Raw genomic sequence first — 24,451 nt, 5'->3', positions numbered from 1 at the left:
CCCAGGACCCCTGGCATACAGGGCCGGATTTAGACTGGATAAGGCCCTAAGCTATTTGAGACATGGGGCCCTTTAGAAGTCCAGATATTCTATGTAAGTGCCAAATAGGATTTGTTTAAAGCTATAGCTTGTGTAGCAAATCAGTACGTAAATCCTGCACTGCTGGCGTAGAAGAACAGCAGCGACGAGCGCCTGGTGGGCTCACGTGCGCCCCCTTCAGTGTGTCACGGTACTGCCGGCCTCAGCCTGTACCTTCTCACGGCGGTTTTACGTCAGATCAGCGAGACTAAATACGTCCCGCACATCAATTAAAGATATTGGGCAGACTGTGGAAAGTCAGGTGTATAATAAACGTGTCCGCACACCTTCTAGTGGTGACATACAGAGAGACAGCGGCAGGCGCAGTCGAGGGGAGGTGAGACCCGTCGCTGTCGCACCTCCTCGCGTTTCTCCGCTGTATTTGAACAGGAAAGGCGCCAATTGTGCGATTCTGACTGTGAAAATGGTCAGTTATTGGAATCCTACAGAAAAAAAAATTATAGCACAGCCCAGTGGGCACATTTTATTGATTGATTGATTGATTGATTTTCGTAATGACCCTCCTCTGCCTCCCCCGACCGCACGTCCCCGTGTTCTTACATGGCTGTTAAAAGCTCCCCTAATTATCAGTTTCTTCATACACTTCTTATCGTCTCCAATGACACACATAAGAAATGTGACCACCGAGGGGAGACCACTCGGCCCACTCGTTTGTTTAGCTGACAGCTCCGCTGTGCCAACACCTCATCCACGTCCTTCTCGAAGGTCTTCAGGGTTTCTGATTCAACTCCATGTCTTGGCCGTTGGTTTCACATTCCCACAAGTCTCCTAAGTGGTCTTCCTCACAAGTGTCCACTGGTGTCACCTTCAGGCAGGCGGAGAGAATTCAGAGCCACAAACATCAGTCAGACGCATCAGAGCGTGAAAGCCAAAATCCCAAGAATCCACTAAGGCACAGAAAGAGGCACAAGAAGTCGCCCAAAGCTGATGAACCGCCAGGAATTGTGGGAGACCCCCTGGAGTTCTGGGGTGGAGGGCATTGACAGGCGGCCCTGCTCCTTGGGGACCACCCATAAAACACAACGAGCACAACACGGGCATTGAAACTTAAACACAAATACAATTCAGACATACACAAGAATCAAAAACGAACAAAGACGACAAAAAACGTAAACTGGAACCCTGGCTGAGACGTGACGAGTTACACTTGAATGCCATTGAATTTCATAATTATAATATCATTTAGTAACCATATTTTTTTTTTTGTTCTTTATTATGTCACCTTATACAATTTTTCGTATTAGGAATTTGTAAGTTTTCGCATACCCCTTGAGGTCAGAGCGCAGGGTCAGCCATTGTACAGAGATTGAAGGTTAAGGGCCCAGCAGAGTAGGACGGGGATTCGAACCGGCAACCTTCGAGATACCAGCGCAGATCCTTAGCCTCAGAGCCACCACTCCACCCTAATAATAATTCTTTGCATGCATAAAGCGGTTTTCAAGCGTTGCAGGTTAAGGGCCCAACAGAGCAGAGTCCCGACTGGCATTTACGGGATTCGAACCGGCGACCTTCTGACAGCCAGTGCAGATCCCAGCCTCAGAGCCACCACTCTGCCAAATTGTATAAGGTGAAATATTTAACTCAATATAACTTATATGGGTGTCGTTTGTAGGGCTGCATAGTAAAAATGTAATCATATGATCACCATAACTGTCAGCTGCCTGGCTACTGTCGTGGCCCTTGCCTGGCCAGGACGCCTCTTCCTTGGAAGGACCGGGGGAACAAGCATGGACAGAGCATTACTTCTCCTGGAATACTAGATGGCAGCCCCCCAGGGTGGCGACGGTGCCTCGGACTCCTGCAGGGCTTCATGGGCGATGGAGTTGGACAGAGCCCTGTTGGGATCATGGGGGCACCGCCAGGGGGTGCTGCAGCTGTTCCTGAACCCATGTGGGTGTTTTTTCTGCCACACCCGGTAGTGCTGCCAGAAGTGGGGCAACGAGCACCTGAAACACTTCCGGGTGCCAGCAGACACTACTCGGTGAGCCAGAGTCGGGAGGAGGGAGACGAAGCTTGCTGAGAAAGAGTGGCGTAGAAAAGAAAGAAGAGAATTGTGTTCAGGTGTGCCATTTGTGCCTGGACTGTGCGGTGGGCTCGTGGGAGCGGGGAAGACGATCTCCACGAGGGAAGAAAAGAGAATAAAAGCACTCGTGTGTTATAAATGGGCCTCCCGTGTCTGTCTGTGGCGGGTCGGGTGGCTGGCACGCCCCTAGTGGTTCTGTCACACTACCCAAACTGCAATGCGTTGGCACCGCCATTCAAAGATGTTAACAAGCTCAGTCTTTTTTTACAGAAATGTGAAAACAGAATATAAATCCTGCCAGTATAACCCAAGTGCCACGTTCTCTTCTGCGCCGTCACGCCTCAATCGTGTATTTTCCTGACAGGCTTGGCAGAGAAGTTTCCATCCAAAGCGTCGCCATTGTGCGTTGGCCAATTTGCAGTCGTCCTGCATTGTTAAAGTCATCCTGTGGCCGCCATTCTGGCCTGTTTATTAGGCTGATGTATTTGTTTCCTGCCTTGCGCCCTGTGCTGTCTGGGATTGGCACCAGTAGACCCCCATGACCCTGTAGTTAGGATATAGCGGGTTGGATAATGGATGGATGGATTTGTTTTTATTCATTTGGCAGATTCAGGATAGATTGTGGTACGCGGTCATAGCGGGTCTGAGGCAAACACAGCCGCTTGGGATTTTTACTCTGGTCAGATGTTCCTGCCTTTCTTTGTGATGCTAATTCTCGAGGCTCAAAGCCTTTTGTTTGTGTTGTTATTTCATAAAGTCAAAGTTCCCTGAAAAGGCCACCCTTAACAAAGTGCCACCTGAGGCCCTACCGACGTTGCCCCTTAACTTGAGTTATCTGCTCGCTGACACGTCTGCATAATCCACGTAATCTGGACAGATTTTCTTCTGTGTGTGTCGTCATCGTCATCATGTGTCACTCTTGGTGAGAGCTTTGGATCGGCTGCCATCGTTTCTTTTATTGTCTTCCTAGCTGTTTACCGTTTGTCGTGTCGATGAATGGCGTGACATTGTGATCTGCAAAGATAGCAGGTAGCAGGCTGAGGAGACCCTGGAGAGGTGAAGATATGAGAGGAGAGGAATGAAGGTCAGTAGGACCACCGAGACAGAATACATGTGTGTGAATGAGAGGGAGGTCAGTGGGATGGTGAGGATGAGGGGAGTAGAGTTGGTGAAGGTGGAGGAGTTTAAATAACTGGGATCAACAGTGTAGAGTGATGGGGAGTGTGGAAGAGAAGTGAAGAAGAGAGTGCAGGCAGGGTGGAGAAGAGTGTCAGGAGTGATTTGTGACAGACGGGCATCAGCAAGAGTGACAGTGAAGATCTACAGGACAGTAGTGAGACCAGCTGTGTTATATGGGCTGGAGACGATGGCACAGGAGACAGAGCTGGAGGTGGCAGAGTTAAAGATGCTAAGATTTGCATCGGGTGTGACGAGGATGGACAGGATTAGAAATGAGGACATTAGAGGGTCAGCTCAGGTGCGGTGACAGAGAGGCGAGATGGCATTGGTTTGGAGAGATGAGGGGTATATTGGGAGAAGGGTACTAAGGATAGAGCTGCCAGATGAGAGGAAAATAAGGTCTAAGAGAAGGTTTATGGATGTGGTGAGAGAGGACATGCAGGTGTGACGGGTGTGACAGATCAGGAAGAGATGGAGACAGATGATCTGCTGTGGTGACCCCTAACGGGAGCAGTCGAAAGTAGAAGAAGAAGTGTCAATGAATGGCGCTTTTGTTCAGCTGGTGTCTGTTGCTTGAGTTAACTGTACTCACAGCTCCTGTTGTCCTGCTGTGCCTCTTCCTCAGACCCCTTCACTGTCTGCACACTTCATTGGAAGTGGATCAGCTGAACAGGATCTGCACCCGATAACCCACCGCGACAAAGTGATAACGCTTTCAGAAAGCTGTGCAGATGTAATAAAAATCCCAAACTGAAATCTCTCCTTCAGGTACGAGGATTCAGACCCTTAATTCTGTACTTTGTGGAAGACCCTTATGGCAGCAAATCCAGTTTCAAGTGCACTTTCTGAGTCTCCTCAACCTTGGCACACCTGGATTTGGTCAACTGATCTCATTCCTTCCTAGCAGATCCTCTAAAGCTCCATTACGTTGAGTAGGAAGCTTCTAGAAACTGTCACCTTCAGGTCTCTCCACCGATGTTCCGTGGGGCTTTGGCTGGGCCCCTCGAGAACACTCAGACACACTGGGGCCTTGTCATTAATCTCCTTTGGCCAAGGTCCTCCTTGCCCAGTTACTCAGCTGGGCCAACTCTAGGAAGAGTCCTGCTGGATCCCAATGTCTTCCATTTCACGATTCTTGAGGCCAACGTGCGTTTTTTCACTTCTTGTCCTGATCTCTGAAAACCCCCCCACCACCACCACCATGAAGTCTGCAGACAGTCCCATGGACTTTGTGGCACACATTCGGTGTAAATTGAGATAGATAGATAGATAGATAGATAGATGTGAAAGGCGCTATATGGAAGATAGATAGATAGATAGATGAAAGGCACTATATAATAGATAGATAGCTAAGTAGATGAAAGGCACTATATAATAAATAGATAGATGTGAAAGGCACTATATAATAGTTGGATAGATAGATAGATAGATAGATGAAAGGCACTATATAATAGATAGATAGATAGATATTTTATAAATTCCCACACTCCAGCAGCAGCACACTGATAAAGAACAATATTAAATATCAGAGTGATAACAATGCAGGTATAACAGACAATAACTTTGTATAATATTAACGTTTACCCCCCTCGGGTCTCCTCAGTCTGTCAGTGAGCAGGACGGTGACAGCAGTCTGTCCCTGAAGCTGCTCCTCTGTCTGGAGATGATCCTGTTCAGTGGATTCTCCATGATTGACAGGATTCTGCTCAGCGCCCGTCGCTCTGCCATGGATGTCAAACTGTCCAGCTCCGTGCCAACAATAGAGCCTGCCTTCCTCACGAGTTTGTCCCTCTTCTTTATGCTGCCTCCCCAGCACACCACCACGTAGAAGAGGGCGCTCACCACAACCGTCTGATAGAACATCTGCAGCATCTTATTGCAGATCTTGAAGGACGCCAGTCTTCTAATGAAGTATAGTCGGCTCTGTCCTCTCTTGCACAGATCATCAGTATTGGCAGTCCAGTCCAGTTTGTCATCCAGCTGCACTCCCAGGTATTTATAGGTCTGTACCCTCCGCACAGTCACCTCTGATGATCATGGGGTCCATGAGGGGCCTGGGCCTCCTAAAATCCACCACCAGCTCCTTGGTTTTGTTGGTGTTCAGTTGTCGGTGGTTTGAGTCGCACCATTTAACAAAGTCCTTGATTAGGTTCCTATACTCCTCCTCCTGCCCACTCGTGATGCAGCCCACCATAGCAGTGTCGTCAGCGAACTTTTGCACGTGGCAGGACTCCGAGTTGTATTGGAAGTCCGATGTATGTTGGCTGAACAGGACCAGAGAAAGTCCAGTCCCCTGCGGTGCTCCTGTGCTGCTGACCACAACGTCAGACCTGCAGTTCCCGAGACGCACATACTGAGGTCTGTCTGTAAGATTGTCCACAATCCATTGTGAATTGTGGGACCTTCTATACGTGGGTCCACATGTGCCACTCTGAATGACGTCCAATCAATTCAGTGGTCCACAGCTGGGCTCCAATCAAGTTCTAGAAACATCTCAAGGAGGAGCAAAGCAAACAGGTGGCACCCGAGTGTCACGGCAAAGGGTCTGAGGGAGAGACTTCAGGGTGAGATTTTTAATGCACTGGCACACCTTTCAGGTCACACATGGTCACTTTGTCATTATCAAGTGTAGTCAAGTTTGATGGCCAAGTTATCCACTTCGAGGTCTGCATGCCTTGTGAGCTCACTGTAGTTTGATCCTCACAGCCGAAGCGCGTTTGTCTGTAAGTCCTTGACGCGGCTGAGAGCGATTCAAACCAGGCGCCGTTGTTGGGGACTCTGCTTGTTTATTTCTGGGGTCTTTTGTCACTCACCTTTTCTCCATTTTTTCCATCTATGACTGCCTTGGAAAATGAAGGGATTGAAAGTTAAGGAAAAGCTGTTTGTGCTGCTGTGTCCCTCGATGAAGATTTTGATAGGCTTTGGGGACCGACTTCTGTACGAGTGGCGCTGTGAGAAAACGTTCACCGGGCTGCCGTGATGTGACAGGTTTGAAAAGGGGTTAAGCGTCTCTGGATTTACTTTAAGCAATCGAACAGATCAGACCAGCCAGTGCTCATTAAACGGCTCGGACGAGCATTTCAGCGAAAAGATGAGTCACGATGGGCTCTTTGATCCCAGAAAGTGATCTGCCGTCTTGGCCTGCTAAGAAAGAAAGCTGTTAGCACGGTTTTATCACGGCGGGTGTAACATTACGCCAATGAGCCTCCGCCGCGTCGGATCTCCTGGGAATGTGCCGCTTTATTGTCGGCGGACCTGGGAGTGGGAACAGTTCACGTCTGAGAAACACGAGATTCTAATCAGCTGTGGATTTGATGTCCTGAACGCGAAATGAAAACGGGAAACAATGGCGAGTGTACGTTGTGAACCGTCCCAGCACGGGTCTCCTGGAGGTGACGTTTCTCGTCACGCTTTGGGGTCCCGCAGCCTTCTGCTCTAATGGCAAAATAAAAAGCAGAATTTGAGACGCTTCTGCAAATTTATCAAAACTAAAAGACTGACACGTCGAGTGTTTCAGATCCTGTGCTCGCCATTCCTGCCGGGGGTCTCCTTGGGTTTGACGGGTTGATGATCTGCACGCACCCGGAGTTGGGGGGATTCTCTGCCAGGTTGGGTGGAGACCACCAGTGGGTCTCTGCTGAAATGTTTGATGGGCTTCAAGTCCAGGCTCTGGTGGGCCAGTCAAGCATGTCCACCAAGTTGTCCCTCAGCCACTCCTGTGTTGTCTTTGCCCAGTCGGAGGTCCCAGGGCTCTGAGCAGGTTTGGATGTCGATGCTCTTTGGCCCTTTCAGTTGTGATCCTTGTCCTGATGCTCCCACCACCTCGCATCACCGCTGGAATGATGATGTGCAGGTGACAAGCCATGTCTGCTCTCCTCCAGATGTGACACCAAGTGTTCTGGCTGAACAGTCCACTCTTGGGTTCCATCAGAGCAGAGAATCTCAAAGTCCAAAAGTCCTTTAGGTGGCTTTGTGCAAACTCCAAGTGGGCTCTCGTGAGTCGTCTGGCTGTTCTGTCGTAAAGCCCAGAATGATGGAGCGGGGCACTGGTGGCTGTACTTCTGGAACCTTCTCCTGTCCCCACACAGGAGCTCAGTCAGAGTGACACTCCGGTTATTGGTCACCTCAGTTTGACAAAGCCCCCTTTATTGCTGTCACCTATGTCACCCAGGTCTGTGTCTGCAGTTCCTTCAGCCTTGTGGCTTGGCCTTTGCTCGCCTGCTGGCCCCTCAATAGACGGGTGTGTGGCTGACCACAAGTGGACTCCGGACAAGGCATGGGGACATCTCAATGGAGATTCAAAGAGTGGGGGGCCCTGAGACAAAGGAAAGGCTCCGAATACTTAAATTGGTGTGAGATTTTGGGTTAATTATTATTTTTATATTTATAAGAATTGTTTTCGTTTTGTCATTCTGGGGTACTGAGCATCACTCGATGAGAGAAAATCAATGAGCTTCAACGACTTTAGCAAAAAGGCTAAATTTGGATTGGGTTGTCATTTTTTGGCACTGCTATTTCTGTTTTATTCTTTGGTTCTCCTTCTGCTTATTCTAAATAGATTTTGTGAAGAAATCAAAGCACAGAAACGGAGATTAAGAGTTTTGGGAATTCCCCGTATAATGCTGGAGCAGAGGAGTAGCGGTAAACGACTGAACAAACATTTGACAATTGCTGCAGTTCTTCAGGTTCTTTTATGTACAATAAACATGAAATTGAATAAACGGAAATGACTTGGCAGGAAGTGATGTGGACCAGTAAGGAAGGAGATGATGTCTTCATTGTGAGCCGGAGGTGAAGTTATTAATACGGGGCTGGGAGAGACGTTTTAGGCAGGGGGACCCGGAAGTGGAGTCGTCACGGGGAGCTGGAAGTGGCGCGTTGTCATGGAGTTGAGGTGTTTCTTCATCATCGATCTTCTGTTTCTCTGGTGAAAGAAGAGATAGGGCGCTAATACTCTGCTCCGATCCTCCACCTTTCGTTCTTTCACGCCCTTTAGCTGCCCCCTAAGCTCATCTGTGTGACAATTCCTACTATATAAAGATTCCTCAGTTGTCCCACCTTCTCAAGCTAGATGTTTCATGGCTCCCTCGCTCCCTCGAAGGACATGCTTGTGTAGCTTTGAGGATCTCTGCGTCGGCCCCATTTGGGGCCTGAGCGGGCCTTGTGAAGCCTGCCTTTTGAAGCCTGCCTTTTGAGTTTGGGGTTAGGGTTGCCAGGGGTGAGGCCCGTTTCTGAGTCAGGTTTCAGTGTATTTACAGGCCAGTTCACCCCTTTCCACTATTTGGGGCCACAGCGCCATTCCGTTACAGCGAAGTCATTGCTTTCTCACTTTCTTCATTGTGCCTTTTTATTGATGACGGCCCCTTGAACTGGCCATGCGGTTGTGTTAATCTGTGTCCTGTCCTGTGCCGAATTTGTGGCTGCCATGTTGTGCTTCTGACTCAAATACCCAGCAGTCTTTAAAGCCGATTATGGCACTGGAATGAAGACGGCCATGTTGGTTGGTATGCATTTGCATTTTTGTCTCCTTAAAAGGTTCAGATCAGTACGACAACAACGGCTCTGCCACTGGAAATCGACAAGAATTGAAAAACGGTCCGATACGATCCCAGCCTGGTCACAGAGCTCTTCTACTTGCTCTCTTAAGCTGACACTGAGTGATTTGATACAAAACAAAAGAGCGAAGACTCTCACCTTAAAAGATTAGCTGCGTCCCTGGCTAACAATTGGTAGACAAATGAAGATGTCGGGCCTTGAATAAGTGGGGGGCCGTGTATCCCCGAGTGTTAAACTTTAACTGAAACAGTCAATCGTTGTCCTCATTTCACTCGGATGTGATTTCAGTTTAGTTTATTCGATGGCGTTGAGCTCATCAACAAAATCTAACGACCTAAAACGTGCTTAAAAAACGTGTAGGCAGAGAGGTGGTCCGCCAATGACCCTGAGAGTGGAGCCTCTGCCAGGCGCTCGGACTCTCGCTGTCTTCAAAATGGCCGTTTACCTACCGTAGGGACCGATGAGTTCTGGGCCGCTTGTGGCTCCTGGCCACCTTTGTGTGTCGCCTTCTCACCACCAAGGTTATTATAGTCAATGAAAATCAAAGCTGAAACTATTACCGTATTTACTCGTGTACCACGCGCCCTCGTGTAAGACGTGCACACTAGTTTTTACAAAGAAAATCACGAAAATCGTTTTGCCCCGTGTACGACGCGCGTTGTGATTGTATAGGAAGCGTTTAGAGCGGGAGAGAGCGTGATCGAGCGAGAAGAAGTTAACATTACAGAATTACATTTCCTCGTGTATGACGCGCACCTGATTTTCTAATGCTAATTTTCGGGAAAAAATACGGTATTAAAAAAACATGTTCGGAAACTGAAACTAAATAATTAGCAAAACCGAAATAAAAAAACGAAAACAACGAAACTATTAAAGTACCTGGAAAGAATAACTGAAATAAAATAATAACATACTATAAGTAATTTTACTTTTTGTTTTTGAATGAATGTTCTTGCCGTTAGTCTTTAACTCTTGTAACTTTTAACACTAAATCTGAAAGTCCTCGACCACGAGCCGCCCGCGTGTCTCCGTCCGGATTGACGGCGGGTGACGGAGGGCAGCTGATCACACGGCACTGGCGGAGACTGAGCGAGCTGACCAGACTCGACGCACTTAAAAAGGTTTGGGGCCGCCACCCGTATGTTATAAATGGCTTTAAATAGCACAGTCCTCAGTGCGGAGTCCAAAACAGAACTGCCGAGGGTTTGCAAAGATGGCGGCTTTAAGGGGACCAGACAGGAAGTGACGTAAGGGAACCGGAAGTGATGTTCTTCTGGGCGCCGGAACTGGAGTCAGACAGGATTTTCCCGCGTCTGGTCTGCAGAGATAACAGGAGAAGGTTTAGTGCACCTCACCATCCTCTGGCCTTTGCCTGGTCGGTACAACGTCCTCCTATTCGCACGTGTGTGACCGCGTGTACAGCGTGTGGAATGGAAAGCGAGTCACTGGGCCGCCTTTCTTTGCGCTTGTTGTATCACGAGATGTAGTTTAGACACCTGAAATCGGAATGTGCTGCTCAGCTAAACCTTCACCGTATGGACAGAAAAATCGAGTGAGAAACATTTCAGTTTAGGTGTCTCAGGCGTCTGTGTTTTGTGGACAGTAATTCAGCAGTATCGAGAAAGTATTGTAATCAGGAAAGAAATCCAACCTCGAGATTGTCATAAATCTTGACGTATGAGACCTCCCCGAGTCCAAAAATACAGCTGTTTTGGAATTATGTCTGTGTGTGTAAACACAGTAACTCAAAAACGCAAGAAAATTGAAGGGTGAAATTTGACGTGTGGTTGTTACACCAGAATTGTAGATCTGGATTCACTTTTGGGCCAAATCCATCAACCGGAAGTGGTACTTTGCCTGAACACATACTCGATTTTATTTTACTCATGCAGCTGCAGTGTCTGATTTATTCAACTTTACTTTTATAATAATTGTTCAATATATTATTACAAACCGGATTCCAAAAAAGTTGGGACACTATACAAATCGTGAATAAAAACTGAATGCAATGATGTGGAGGCGCCAACTTCTAATATTTTATTCAGAATAGAACATAAATCACGGAACAAAAGTTTAAACTGAGAAAATGTATAATTTTAAGGGAAAAATATGTTGATTCAGAATTTCATGGTGTCAACAAATCCCCAAAAAGTTGGGACAAGGCCATTTTCCCCACTGTGTGGCATCTCCCCTTCTTCTTACAACACTCAACAGACGTCTGGGGACCGAGGAGACCAGTTTCTCCAGTTTAGAAATAGGAATGCTCTCCCATTCTTGTCTAATACAGGCCTCTAACTGTTCAGTCGTCTTGGGCCTTCTTTGTCGCACCTTCCTCTTTATGATGCGCCAGATGTTCTCTATAGGTGAAAGATCTGGACTGCAGACTGGCCATTTCAGTACCCGGATCCTTCTCCTACGCAGCCATGATGTTGTGATTGATGCAGAATGTGGTCTGGCATTATCTTGTTGAAAAATGCAGAGATGACGTCTGGATGGGAGCATATGTTGTTCTAGAACCTGAAGATATTTTTCTGCATTGATGGTGCCTTTCCAGACATGCAAGCTGCCCATGCCACACGCACTCATGCAACCCCATACCATCAGAGATGCAGGCTTCTGAACTGAGCGTTGATAACAACTTGGGTTGTCCTTGTCCTCTTTGGTCCGGATGACATGGCGTCCCAGATTTCCAAAAGAACTTCGAATCGTGACTCGTCTGACCTCAGAACAGTCTTCCATTTTGCCACACTCCATTTTAAATGATCCCTGGCCCAGTGACAACGCCTGAGCTTGTGGATCTTGCTTAGAAATGGCTTCTTCTTTGCACTGTAGAGTTTCAGCTGGCAACGGCGGATGGCACGGTGGATTGTGTTCACTGACAATGGTTTCTGGAAGTATTCCTGAGCCCATTCTGTGATTTCCTTTACAGTAGCATTCCTGTTTGTGGTGCAGTGTCGTTTAAGGGCCCGGAGATCACGGGCATCCAGTATGGTTTTACGGCCTTGACCCTTACGCGACAGAGATTGTTCCAGATTCTCTGAATCTTCGGATGATGTTATGCACAGTTGATGATGCAAAGTCTTTGCAATTTTTCGCTGGGTAACACCTTTCTGATATTGCTCCGCTATCTTTCTGCGCAACATTGTGGGAATTGGTGATCCTCTACCCATCTTGGCTTCTGAGAGACACTGCCACTCTGAGAAGCTCTTTTTATACCCAATCATGTTGCCAATTGACCTAATTAGTGTTTATTGGTCTTCCAGCTCTTCGTTATGCTCAAATTTACTTTTTCCAGCCTCTTATTGCTACTTGTCCCAACTTTTTTGGGATTTGTTGACACCGTGAAATTTTGAATCAACATATTTTTCCTTTAAAATGATACATTTACTCGGATTAAACGTTTGATCTGTCATCTGCGTTCTATTACAAATAAAATATTCACATTTGCCATCTCCACATCATTGCATTCAGTTTTTATTCACAATTTGTTTAGTGTCCCAACTTTTTTGGAATCCGGTTTGTAATTTGATAGTTCTTTAATGTACATAATTCAATCTTTGTCTTGCGGTTACTCCTCAAATCTCCATCCCCATATCTCAGTATATGAGAAGGTCGAAGGGAGAGCACTCCCGAGTTTTGAAAATAAAGCGGCGCTGATCGAGAGACTGACGGTCGTCACACAAGATCAGCGTATTGTTGCAACACAAGAAAGCGACACAAACCTTGTGAAACTCCTGAGTTGGCGACGTCTCCACTGAACTACAGGTAGGCAGGCGAAGAGAGTCTGCCAAGTAAAGAAAAGCTAAACCTACTAATGTGTTTTTGTATTTATTTATGTTTATTAGTTTATTTCTGTAGTTGATATTCACAGCTCAAAACACCTGATACGGTGAAAATAATCCAGTAACAAAATTAGGTTGTAAAATATCTGTCGCCATTATTTCAGTGTTTCTCTCTCTCTCTCTCCGAACAGACAGCTGAATATCTCATTCTCTTTGTTCTTCACATCAGTCGTATCACACATATTGCATATCAGGGATTTCTCCTGCCTTGTATCCAGACCTGCCGGGTAGGCTCCAGGTGTCCTGTGATCCTGCTCTGTATAAACACGTTTAGATCTTGTCGTATGTGTGTATTGTTCTTAATCTCAGACGCTGTCTCTGTCGTTTTGTGCCCCTCTACACTCCTATTACCTGCTCTTCCTCTGCTCATTAAGTGTTTATGTTCTTATGGTGGGCTATTCAAGTCTCACTGCCCCTCACCTTCACACTACATGCTTGTGTTTCTTTGTTTCCCTCAGGTGGGGTCTGCACACTGACTCAAGCCTAAGCCCCCGTGATTTTCATGGTCACACCTCACAGTCGATTCTGTTTTCTGATTTTTGATCTTTTCAGGCCTGCAGGTGTCAAAATTCTGTCTATAAATTGTTTGCGCCTGAGATCTAATCAGAGATCAATATGGCGGACAGAACACAACAACATTTATTTCTATAGCACATTTTCATACAAACAGTAGCTCAAAGTGCTTTACATAATAAAGAATAGAAAAATAAAAGACACAATAAGAAAATAAAATAAATCAACATTAACAGAAAACAACAAAGCCCAGGATGGGAGATTTGTGAATGTAATATTGAAGGCATTCATTATAAGCACATTGTCTTGGAGCGGGATATGTGGTGTATGAGTAAAAAACCCTCAGACCTTAAAATTCACCTCAATTTCATTACAAATTGGCCCATTCTGGGCAATAAAAAAAAAAGAAAAAAGTGCCAACAGTCAGCACAGATTTGTTCAGCACAAATGACATAGAAAATATTTTAAAAAGTCATAAAATTTTCACGTGCAGCACGGTGGCGCAGTGGGTAGCTTCCCGGATCCTCCCTGCGTGGAGTTTTTATGTTCTCCCTGTGTCTGCGTGGGTTTCCTCCCACAGTCCAAAGACATGCAGGTTAGGTGGATTGGCAATTCTAAGTTGTCCCTGGTGTGTGCTTGGTGTGTGTGTGTGTGTGTGTGTGTGCCCTGTGGTGGGCTGGTGCCCTGCCTGGGGTTTGTAACCTGCCTTCCACCCTGTGATTGGCTCCAGCAGACCCCCGTGACCCTGTAGTTAGGATATAGCAGCTTGGATAATGGATGGATGGAATAATTGTTCATATTCAGTATCTGGTTTTGCTTCTGTTTGTATTTATCAGACAAAAACAAAACCAAATGGTAAACCATGGAGTGCAGTCAGCGTCCACTAACATTAAACTCCTATCCAAATCTGTTAAGTGTACAGTTGTGTCTGATTGTGACACAAAACTAAACTCAGTATGAGCTCCATGCCATAATTACTAAAACTGAAACTAATAGATATAAAAAATAAAAGAGAAATGTCTTTGTGAAATAAAAACAACATTACAACTAAAAATACACAATGAAGGAAAACTAAAACTAAACTGAATTCTCAACTAAGGTCAGAAAAAATATAGAAATAAAAACTAATAGAAAAAGGCAAAAGTATAATAAACTTGGTCTACCACACAATGGGAATTGTGACGTGTGGTACAAAATTCACAGGGGAGATTCTCCCCCTTCAACCTGCCACTTTATTGCCCTGAAATGGTCCCAATGGGATTGCGCTGATTGTCACTTTTGACATAACACACCAACTGTGAAGACTGAGGTGGTGTGACATTCATCTGTAAATCCAAACTACTAGCAGATTATGGTCAACCAATCAGCACAATTCATCACCAGAGCCCGGCCCACGATAATTTCTGGTTGAATAAAAAATACATAATGTGGAATATGAGCTAAAAAACTAAAAGGGGCTACAAATGGTCCGGATTACCCTGTGGTATAAAAAGGTCCCTGCAGTGGGAAAGCCAGGAAGACACACAGCCTCGACTCTGCCCATCGTCACAAACCAAGACAACAATCAACAGTTTAACTAAAGTGAAAAAGAATAGATGGAATAAATAATAATAAATAAAGAGTGAAGCAAATGTCACATTCACAGAAACCCACCTAAAACACAACAGCAAAAAGAAACGTTTAACAAAGAAACACAATAAACAATAAACACTCACAAAACAGGCCAAAACCAGTCCGGTCCAAAAGAGGCAGATGATGGTGAGAAATGAAGGGACATCCCAGGTGAGCAGCCCGCTGGATGTTAGGAAACGTTGGGTCCCATCGTGGTTCAGTAGACACTCTGAGCGCACCCCAGAATTAAAACATTTCCAAACCAAAATGGAACCACTCAGCCCAGCTGAGTCAATGAGTGACAGAACGTCATTGGGGGTCTCGTCATTCCATCTGTCATGTGACGGTCTTCCTCTATTTACTGTGTCATGGCGTATTGAAGTACATAATGGTCTTATTTAAGAGGGTCACTGAACGTGGAAATGACTCTTTAGTAAGGACTGTGCTTTCTATCTACTATATAGTGCCTTTCTATCTATCTATCTATCTATCTATCTATCTATCTATCTATCTATCTATCTATCTATCTATCTATCTATCTATCTATCTATCTATCTATCTATCTATCTATCTATTACATAGTGCCTTTCCCTCTATCTATTATATAGTGCCTATCTATCTATCTATCTATCTATCTATCTATCTATCTATCTATCTATCTATCTATCTATCCATTATATAGTGCCTTTCACTCTATCTATCTATCTATCTATTGTGAACCTCGCCCCGGACACAGACAGGCAGACACGTTAATGTCACCCACAAACACATCTTTATTCATCTTTTCTTCTCTGTTATAAATCCGCTCACCAACCCCAACTCCTTAGTCCAGGCCAATCCAATGCCTTCTCTTTTCTTCTTTTCCTTTTCTCTTTCTCTCTCTCTTTTCTTCCCACCGCCTCCTTCCTCCTCCAGACGTTGCCTCTCTTCCACCCGACTCTTGTCAACGACTGGAGGGAGGCGGCCCCTTTTATAGGAACCCGGATGGGCTCCAGCTGCTCCCCGGCAATCTCCCGCGGACACACCCCTGTGTGGCGGAAATGCCGGCTGCGCACCCGGAAGCTGTCCGGGTGTCCCCTGTCGTCTTCCCCCCAGCACTTCCTGGTGTGGCGGAAGTGCTGGGCTCCCGGAATAAACAGGCACTGGGGCGCCTGGCGGTGGCCACGGGTCCCTACAGGGCTGGGCTTCCAAGCCCTGTACCCGAGGCCCCCTGCATAACCAGGATGGACGCCCCCACTTGGTCTGGAGGAGGCACTCGCCCTCCTCTGGTCCTCCAAAGCGTCCCGGCCGGGCTCCAGCCCCAGCCGAGGACCGTACGGTATAAATCGGCATTGGGGCTCCGCCTGGCGGAGACCACGGGCCCCTACAGGGTAGGGCTTCCATGCCCTCGACCCGTGGCTCCCAACAGAACCAGGACGGACGCCCCTCATGGTCTGGAGGAGGCACAAGCCCTCCTCACATCCTCCTGGGCGTCCCGGCCGGGCTCCAGCCCCGGCCGGGGACCACACTATCTATCTATCTATCTATCTATCTATCTATCTATCTATCTATCTATCTATCTATCTATCTATCTATCTATCATATAGTGCCTTTCATTCTATCTATCTTGTGTGTACCGCCCGGGACGGGTAGACACCTGATGACCTGCTGGTGAGTCGGGCAGAGTGGGCCTGCCTGTCTGTTCCCTGAGGCGACCCTGGGGGTCCCAGCTGAGAGGTGTGCCATCTTCCTCCCACTGTTTCCTGACTCTGCTTATTGAACCTTTTTAATAATTTGTTTCTCTTTTTTTAATTCATGTTCACTAGATTTCTTAAACATGGCGACAAGTGCTTTCAGCCCTCAGAATGCCCCTGTCTGTGGAAGGGAAAGGAGTTCTACCCCGGGGAGCGAGTGTCATCGGCCTGCCACAGCTGGTAAGGATCTACTCTTCATCTTTATCATTTAATGGGAGTACAAATGAAATACAGGAAGGGAAACAAAGTCCAACGCCAGTACAGGGTGCCCCCTCAGTGGGGGGTCCTAATGAGAGCCCTGTCTAGTGGTTGGTCCTGGACTGGAGGAGTCAGAAGCTCCAGGTAAAGCCTGCTGTGACTCCGGGCACCGACATCTCTGGTGTCCTCCTCAGGTCTGTGGATGTAAAAGCAGGAGGTGCTGGTGGTCTCCATCACCCAAGCACTGTAATACTCCCACCACTATGGCATGTTGGTGTAATCCCACCATGAGGCGTCCTTCCTCCTTTCAGACTAATGGCAGAGAGCTGGGCTGTGTGTGGTCTGACTACCCAGAAGCCTTTGCGAGTGTGTTGTACTGTGCCAGCTTCTCTCCGCGTCATTTTCCAATTGCCTTTACTGTTTGATTTCTCTCCTGTTATTTTGTTTATGATGTTTTGTTAGATTTTTATTTTTATTTCCTTTCTCTTTGAAATAATATCCCAATTCCCAAAGAATCAAAGAGTTTGAGCTTCTTCTAGAACTCACCAACAAATCTACAGGGGTACTGGGGGTCCGTAGGGGCAAGAAGATGCTTGAGAATCCCAACTGTGTCATAACTTTAGGAGCCCAGTGGTGGCCAGGCGAGTCTGTGGCAGTGCTGGATGCCAGCCATGCTGGAGCGGCCCACTTGACAAGAGTGTCTTTGCCAGCTGGGTGTCCGTAGCATGAGTTTGGCCACTTACTGAGTGAGGGGGGTGTGGGTGTCTCACTTTGGACGTAAACCTCTGGGGTGCCATCTTCAAGGAGTCTTCAGTAAAATGGGCACACATTGGGCACCTGAGGGCTGCTCCTTCTCTTTCTTTAGTGGTGCCACCTGTGATGTGGCCTCTTATGAACTCTGAGAATCCTGAAACACCTCACCGTTTGAGGCCCACCGATAGCAGGCAGATGGCCCCTCCACGTCGCTGCTCTGGTCAGCCGCTGTGTTCGGCCGCAGGTTTTATGAAGTGAGACTCAATTTCACTCGGCATCCAGTCAAGGAGAACTCGGCGCTTTCCACTCGTCCAACAAACAGCGATAAGGCTGACAGCTTAATGGGGCGTCAAGTTCATATTTTAACTTTTGGCTACCAGCTTCGAACTTTCTTTACAGATAAGAGTCACTCCTTGATAGCAAAGACCTTCTTTAGCAGTGCATTAAGTCATGACGGGGGGACGGGGGGCTTCTCTGTGGGCTGAGGTGGGTGAACCTTTAAATAAAGAATATTCTTGATGCCCCTTCTAGTGTCTGCCAGCACGGATCGTTTCAATGCGTCTTCCATCCCTGCCCGTCAATGTGTACGGCATACGGAGATCGGCACTTCCGGACTTTCGACGGCCTGCTGTTTGACTACATTGGAGCCTGCAGGGTCTACCTGGTGAAGGTAAAGCGACATCGAGTCCTGTGCGGGACGGCCATGCGATTGTGGGCTTTGGTCTTACGAGAGTGACGACTCCGTCCCAGAAAGGCTCCTTTAGAAAACTCAGGAAAGGGAAATGAATTTACATTCATTCACAATAATAATGATAATAATAATGCATTTCATTTATATAGCGCCTTTTAAATGTTTTTCAGCTACTCAGTCTTCTGTTTTAGTCAGAGCTTTCTACCCTGACTTGGGTTTACATTCTTTCGCTTTCTTTTCTATTTGTTTTAAAGTATTGCGCGGTGTGTCGAACTTCTACAGAGACTGCAGTTTAATGTGCCATGCAAACGTCAATGAAGATGTGGAGCCGAGCTGGAACTGCAGGAGTGTCCGTCTGTCAACACAAACGACAAGTCCTGCTGGTCGAGCGCCATTTTCACTCTGCAAGTGGGGTGGAAGAGAATGCCAGGCTTCATCCGCCTGCTGTCCCTCCGGGTTACATCTGAACCGGAGGGGCACCAATGTATTGGGGAGGCGTATGTGTAGGCTAGTCGAGGATTGTTTAAACTAGGGAATGGGGGGGCAGGGAGTTTAGGACAGGCCAGATTTAGATCTATACATGGAAGAACAAACAATGGTGTAGAAATAAAAATGCATAGTAATGTAAATTTTAAGCAAACACGTAAAGATAGAAGGATTAACACATTAAAAATAGCTTGCCTTAATGCTAGAAGTATCAAAAATAAGGTAAGTGAGTTGGAGTTGTATGTAGCAGAGCACAATTATGATATTATAGCAATAACGGAAACCTGGCTAAATAACAAAGATGGGGATGAGTGTAACATAGAGGGATACACATTTTTTAGGAAGGATAGACAGAACAGAAAAGGAGGTGGGGTTGCTGTTTATGCCAAACAGGAATTAAATGTAAGTCATCTTCAGTTGGATGATGAGCCCCATCTTAGTGAGGACATGTGGCTTCGCCTGGAAAATATTAGGGAAAAAGGTCTCATTTTAGGAGTGTGTTATAGACCACCCAATTCAGACAGTAATTTCAACACACATCTTTTAGTAATATCAAAAAGGCAAGTTTACAGGGGATATTATAGTCATGGGGACTTTAATTATCCAAATATTAACTGGGATAACCTTACAGATGGAGGAGCACAAGAGCAGGAGTTTTTAGAAGTAATCGGCGACTGTTTTTAACACAGCATGTTAAAGCACCAACAAGGGGTGAAGCCTATCTGGATTTAGTATTCTGTAATAATCAGGATAGAATTGAGGGTGTAGAGGTGATTGAACCACTAGGGTCAAGTGACCATAATGTAATACAATTCTCAGTATTTTGTAAGAGTACAGATGCAAAGACTAAAATTGTTAAGTTGAACTTTAGTAGGGCTAATTTTGAGCAGATGCGACAAAGTCTAAGTAGGATAGACTGGGATAAGCTTTTAAATGTGGAGACAGTCGAGGAGCAGTGGAACAGGTTTAAAAATGTTTTACATGTAATGCAGGACAGATACATACCTAAATTTGGAAGTAATAGGAAACTAAAAAATCTCCACGATGGATTAATAAAGATTTAAAAAAGAAGTTGCAAAGGAAAAAACTGCTGTATAAGGCATATAAGACTAATGACTGCAAAGAGAACCGCGTATGAGAACATGAGGGCAACCATTAAGAAGGATATCAGAGAGGCTAAAAGACAGTTGGAGAGGAATATAGCAGATAAGGTAAAGAAGACCCCAAGAGATTCTTTCAGTATTTTAGTAGTAAAAGAACAGTTAAGGAGGAGGTCAAGTTCATCAGGAATAGTAATGGGAATTAAAAGATACAGACAATGAAATAGCAGATGCCCTAAACTTACATTTTTCTGAGGTGTTTACAAGTGAGCAAGTGGATAACCTGCCAGAGGTAAACACAACTACTAAGGAGGTACTGAGGGATTTGGAAATTGTAGAGGGAGAAGTGCTGCTCAGATTAAATAAGATGAAATCAAACAAATCACCAGGCCCAGATAATATTTATCCTCGTGTTCTTAAGGAGGCTAGTGAGTACATATATAAACCCTTGACACATTTTTAGGAAGTCACTGTGCACTGGAGAGATTCCAAAGGACTGGAAAATGGCAAATATCATCCCATTATATAAAAAGGGTGACAGGGCAGATCCAAGCAACTATAGGCCAGTAAGCTTAACAAGCATCACAGGAAAATTAATGGAAGGAATTATTAAGGATAAGATTGAGCAACACATGACAAGGACAGGAGTTATTCTGAACAGTCAGCATGGGTTCAGAGGGGGAGGTCGTGTTTTACTAACATGTTGGAATTCTATGAGGAGGCAACAAAAGGATACGATCAAAGTGGAGCTTATGATATTATTTATCTGGACTTTCAGAAAGCATTTGATAAGGTGCCACATGAGAGGTTGGGCATCAAGTTAAAAGAAGTGGGAATTCAGGGTGATGTTTTTAGATGGGTGCAGAATTGGCTCAGACACAGGAAGCAGAGGGTGATGGTGCGAGGAACCTCATCAGAACTGGCTGATGTTAAGAGTGGTGTTCCACAGGGGTCAGTGCTAGGGCCGCTGCTATTTTTAATATATATAAATGATTTAGATAGGAATATAAGTAACAAGCTGGTTAAGTTTGCAGATGATACCAAGATAGGTGGATTAGCAGATAATTTGGAATCCGTTATATCATTACAGAAGGACTTGGATAGCATACAGGCTTGGGCAGATTTGTGGCAGATGAAATTTAATGTCAGTAAATGTAAAGTATTACACATAGGAAGTAAAAATATTAGGTTTGAATACACAATGGGCGGTCGAAAAATCGAGAGTACACCTTATGAGAAGGATTTAGGAGTCATAGTGGACTCCAAGCTATCAACTTCCAAACAGTGTTCAGAAGCCATTAAGAAGGCTAACAGAATGTTAGGTTATATAGCACGATCTGTGGAGTACAAGTCCAAGGAGGTTATGCTCAACCTTTATAATGCACTGGTGAGGCCTCATCTGGAGTACTGTGTGCAGTTTTGGTCTCCAGGCTACAAAAAGGACATAGCAGCACTAGAAAAGGTCCAGAGAAGAGCGACTAGGCTGATTCCAGGTCTACAGGGGTTGAATTATGAGGAAAGATTAAAAGAGCTGGGCCTTTACAGTTTAAGCAAAAGAAGATTAAGAGGTGACATGATTGAAGTGTTTAAAATTATGAAGGGAATTAGTACAGTGGATCGAGACTTGTATTTTAAAATGAGCTCATCAAGAACACGGGGACACAGTTGGAAACTTGTTAAGGGTAAATTTCGCACAAACATTAGGAAGTTTTTCTTTACACAAAGAACGATAGACACTTGGAATAAGTTACCAAGTAGTGTGGTAGACAGTAAGACGTTAGGGACTTTCAAAACTCGACTTGATGTTTTCTTGGAGGAAGCAAGTGGATAGGACTGGCGAGCTTTGTTGGGCTGAATGGCCTGTTCTCGTCTAGATTGTTCTAATTGTTCTAATTGTTCTAATTCTAGACAGAGAACAGTTTCACCCCATTGCTACCCCCAGTGTCCCCTAAAAGTAGTCGGAGGAAATCAAAGACTTGTCAGCCCACCCAATGTGGAGCAACTCAGTCAAATGAGGGGAAACTACTGAGGATGTGACGTTAGTGGAAAACATAAATCTTTAGAAATGAACTGTAAACTCCAAGTCAGATCAAAGGTGGTTAGAGGCAGAGGTGATAGTTAGGCAGAAAAACATGAAAGGCGCTATATGATAGATAGATAGATAGATAGATAGATATGAAAGGCACTATATAATAGATAGATAGATAGATAGATAGATAGATGAAATGCACTATATAATAGATAGATAGATAGATAGAGAGATATGAAAGGCGCTATATGATAGATAGATAGATAGATAGATATAAAAGGCACTATATAATAGATAGATAGAGTGAAAGGCGCTATATAATAGATAGATAGAGTGCTGTATAACTAATAGATAGATAGGCAGATAGATAGATGAAAGGTGTTATATAACTGATAAGATGACAGAGAGTGAAAGGCGCTATATAATTGATAGACAGACAGATAAACAACTATTTGTCCCCAGGAGGAGATGTGGCTCTTTACAGAAGCTCATTAAAAATCCATTTTTTGATCGATAAGTAAGTGAATTAATGAATATTAAGAGGAAGAGCTGACATGTCGAGCGTAGGAAGTCTTCTTTAAGAGTCGCGTCCATGAGGCTTTAAGTGACATCAGAGAGTGTAACATCAGCTAGACGGGGAGGCGACTGAAGTAAATGAGAGGCGTGTAAGGACGGACCGTGTGATGCTTGTTGACATTCCGGATGTCCCTGTCCCCGTCCCTGTCCCTCACCTCCTGACGTGTCTCCTTGTTTTACAGAGTGGTGACGAGTTGCCACTGAGTGTCGCTGCAGAGAACGTGGATTGCTATGACAGCGGTGTCATCTGCCGCAAGTCCTTATCCATCAACATCGGCAGATCCTTTGTTGTCTTTGACAGTGGGAGCGGAGAGCCGGTAAGCACCAGCGGGACTTCATACCTACAGGTGGGGGGCCAGTGGTCTGCTGCACACTTCGAATTCCGGTTTTAAAAATGAAGCACAGTTAGATTTGCATGTTGAGTGGAGATCTGTCAGGGTGACAGTCGTGTGATTGAAAAGGACACAACAAAGTCAGGGTCTGAATCAGTCAGTGTGTTTAACAGGCAGACACAAAACCAAAGCACTGAATGAGAATTTGGAGCACAACGCAAATCAGGGATGATTACATGGAGAGAGTAAGACACAGAGAACAAGTCCTGACTGCCCCACCAGGCCTGACGAGACTTCAGTCCATGCCAATGTCTCAAGCGTCTCCCCCTTACCCCCCCAAACTCTCTCCTCCTCTTTCACCAACGCCAGACCAAGGCATCTCCACGCCAGTCGAGCTTTTACCCAAACCCACATCTGCAGTTCTTGGTGTCATTCACAGCTTTTGAACACCAACATGGAGTGACTTGTGGGGATGTCCTGCCACCACGAAGCACAACAAGGAGAGCCGACCTCAGAAAACCCAACCTGTTATGATCTGAGAGCACCTGAGACAGCAAAACGGTGTGAGGAGCCGTGCAGGGCAGAGAATGGACTTCATCTCAGGAGGCTTGACCACCCAACTCCACAGGCAGGCATCGGCCTAATCAGGGCCACAGAAAACGAAATGGAAAACTGGCTTTGAAAGTTCAAAATAACTCGCATGTCACAAAGTGCAGCAAAATGAGAAACGGCCTTCAAGGGAGAGGATAGAAACGTAAAACGTCTGACTTGAGGACCAGGAAAACGATCAGCTTTATAAGAAAGATATTTAAGTTATAAATCACAAAAGAAAATAGATGTGAAAGACGCTATATAACAGACAGATGGATAGATAGATAGATAGATGTGAAAGGTGCTACAGTATATAACAGACAGATAAATACATAGATAGATAGATGTGAAAGGCGCTATATAACAGAGAGATAAATAGATAGAGTGAAAGGCACTATATAATAGATAGATAGATAGATAGATAGCGCCTTTCACATCTATCAATCTATCTATCTATTATATAGTGCCTTTCTATCTATCTATCTATCTATCTATCTATCTATCTATCTATCTATCTATCTATCTATCTATCTATCTATCTATCTATCTATCTATCAGTTATATAGTGCCTTTCACATCAATCTATCTATCTATCTATCTATCTATCTATCTATCTATCTATCTATCTATCTATCTATCTATCTATCTATCTATCTGTCTGTTATATAGCGCCTTTCACATCTATCTATCTACCAGATAGATCGCTAGATACTTTCTTGATCTGGAGGCAAATTTAAGAAAGAATAAGGCAGAAGGATTTTAATAAAAGTCAGTCCAGAGCGTAGAAGTTGAGTTACATAATCCAACAATCAGAATCCACAAACATGGAAACCGGCGATGACTTTGATGGACAGTAATGAGCAGCTGAAGGGTCTGGAGGGTCCGCTCCCAGCTTAACAATACAAAGACTGAGGGGCGGTCCATTAAGGTGTCCCCGCCACCCACAAAACATAAGGAATACCTGCCGAGTCATACAAGCACAATACTGTATTTACAAATTAATAAATGAAAAACAGAAGACGTAAGCAATGGAAACTGTAACATAACATGCAGTAAATCAAGAAAGACCAACGAACACCAAGAACGTAATAACATAAAAAGGCAAACAAGATTTCAAAAACAGCAAAGCACGAGGCTCG

General features: G+C 45.3%; 1 protein-coding gene across 1 annotated transcript in view; it reads left to right on the top strand.

Moving 5' to 3' along the window:
* Positions 1-24,451, top strand: part of otog (otogelin) — a 231,377-nt gene that overhangs the window by 98,553 nt on the left and 108,373 nt on the right. Inside the window, exons 21-23 of the mRNA XM_039740451.1 lie at positions 16,629-16,736; positions 18,039-18,177; positions 22,572-22,706. Of these exons, the coding sequence (XP_039596385.1) occupies positions 16,629-16,736; positions 18,039-18,177; positions 22,572-22,706 (382 nt within the window). The remainder of the gene's footprint in view (positions 1-16,628; positions 16,737-18,038; positions 18,178-22,571; positions 22,707-24,451) is intronic.

This window comes from Polypterus senegalus, chromosome 1 (assembly GCF_016835505.1).
Source record: "Polypterus senegalus isolate Bchr_013 chromosome 1, ASM1683550v1, whole genome shotgun sequence".
In the NCBI taxonomy this organism is placed as follows: Eukaryota; Metazoa; Chordata; class Cladistia; order Polypteriformes; family Polypteridae; genus Polypterus; species Polypterus senegalus.
This window is presented reverse-complemented; position numbering and strand designations above follow the sequence as displayed.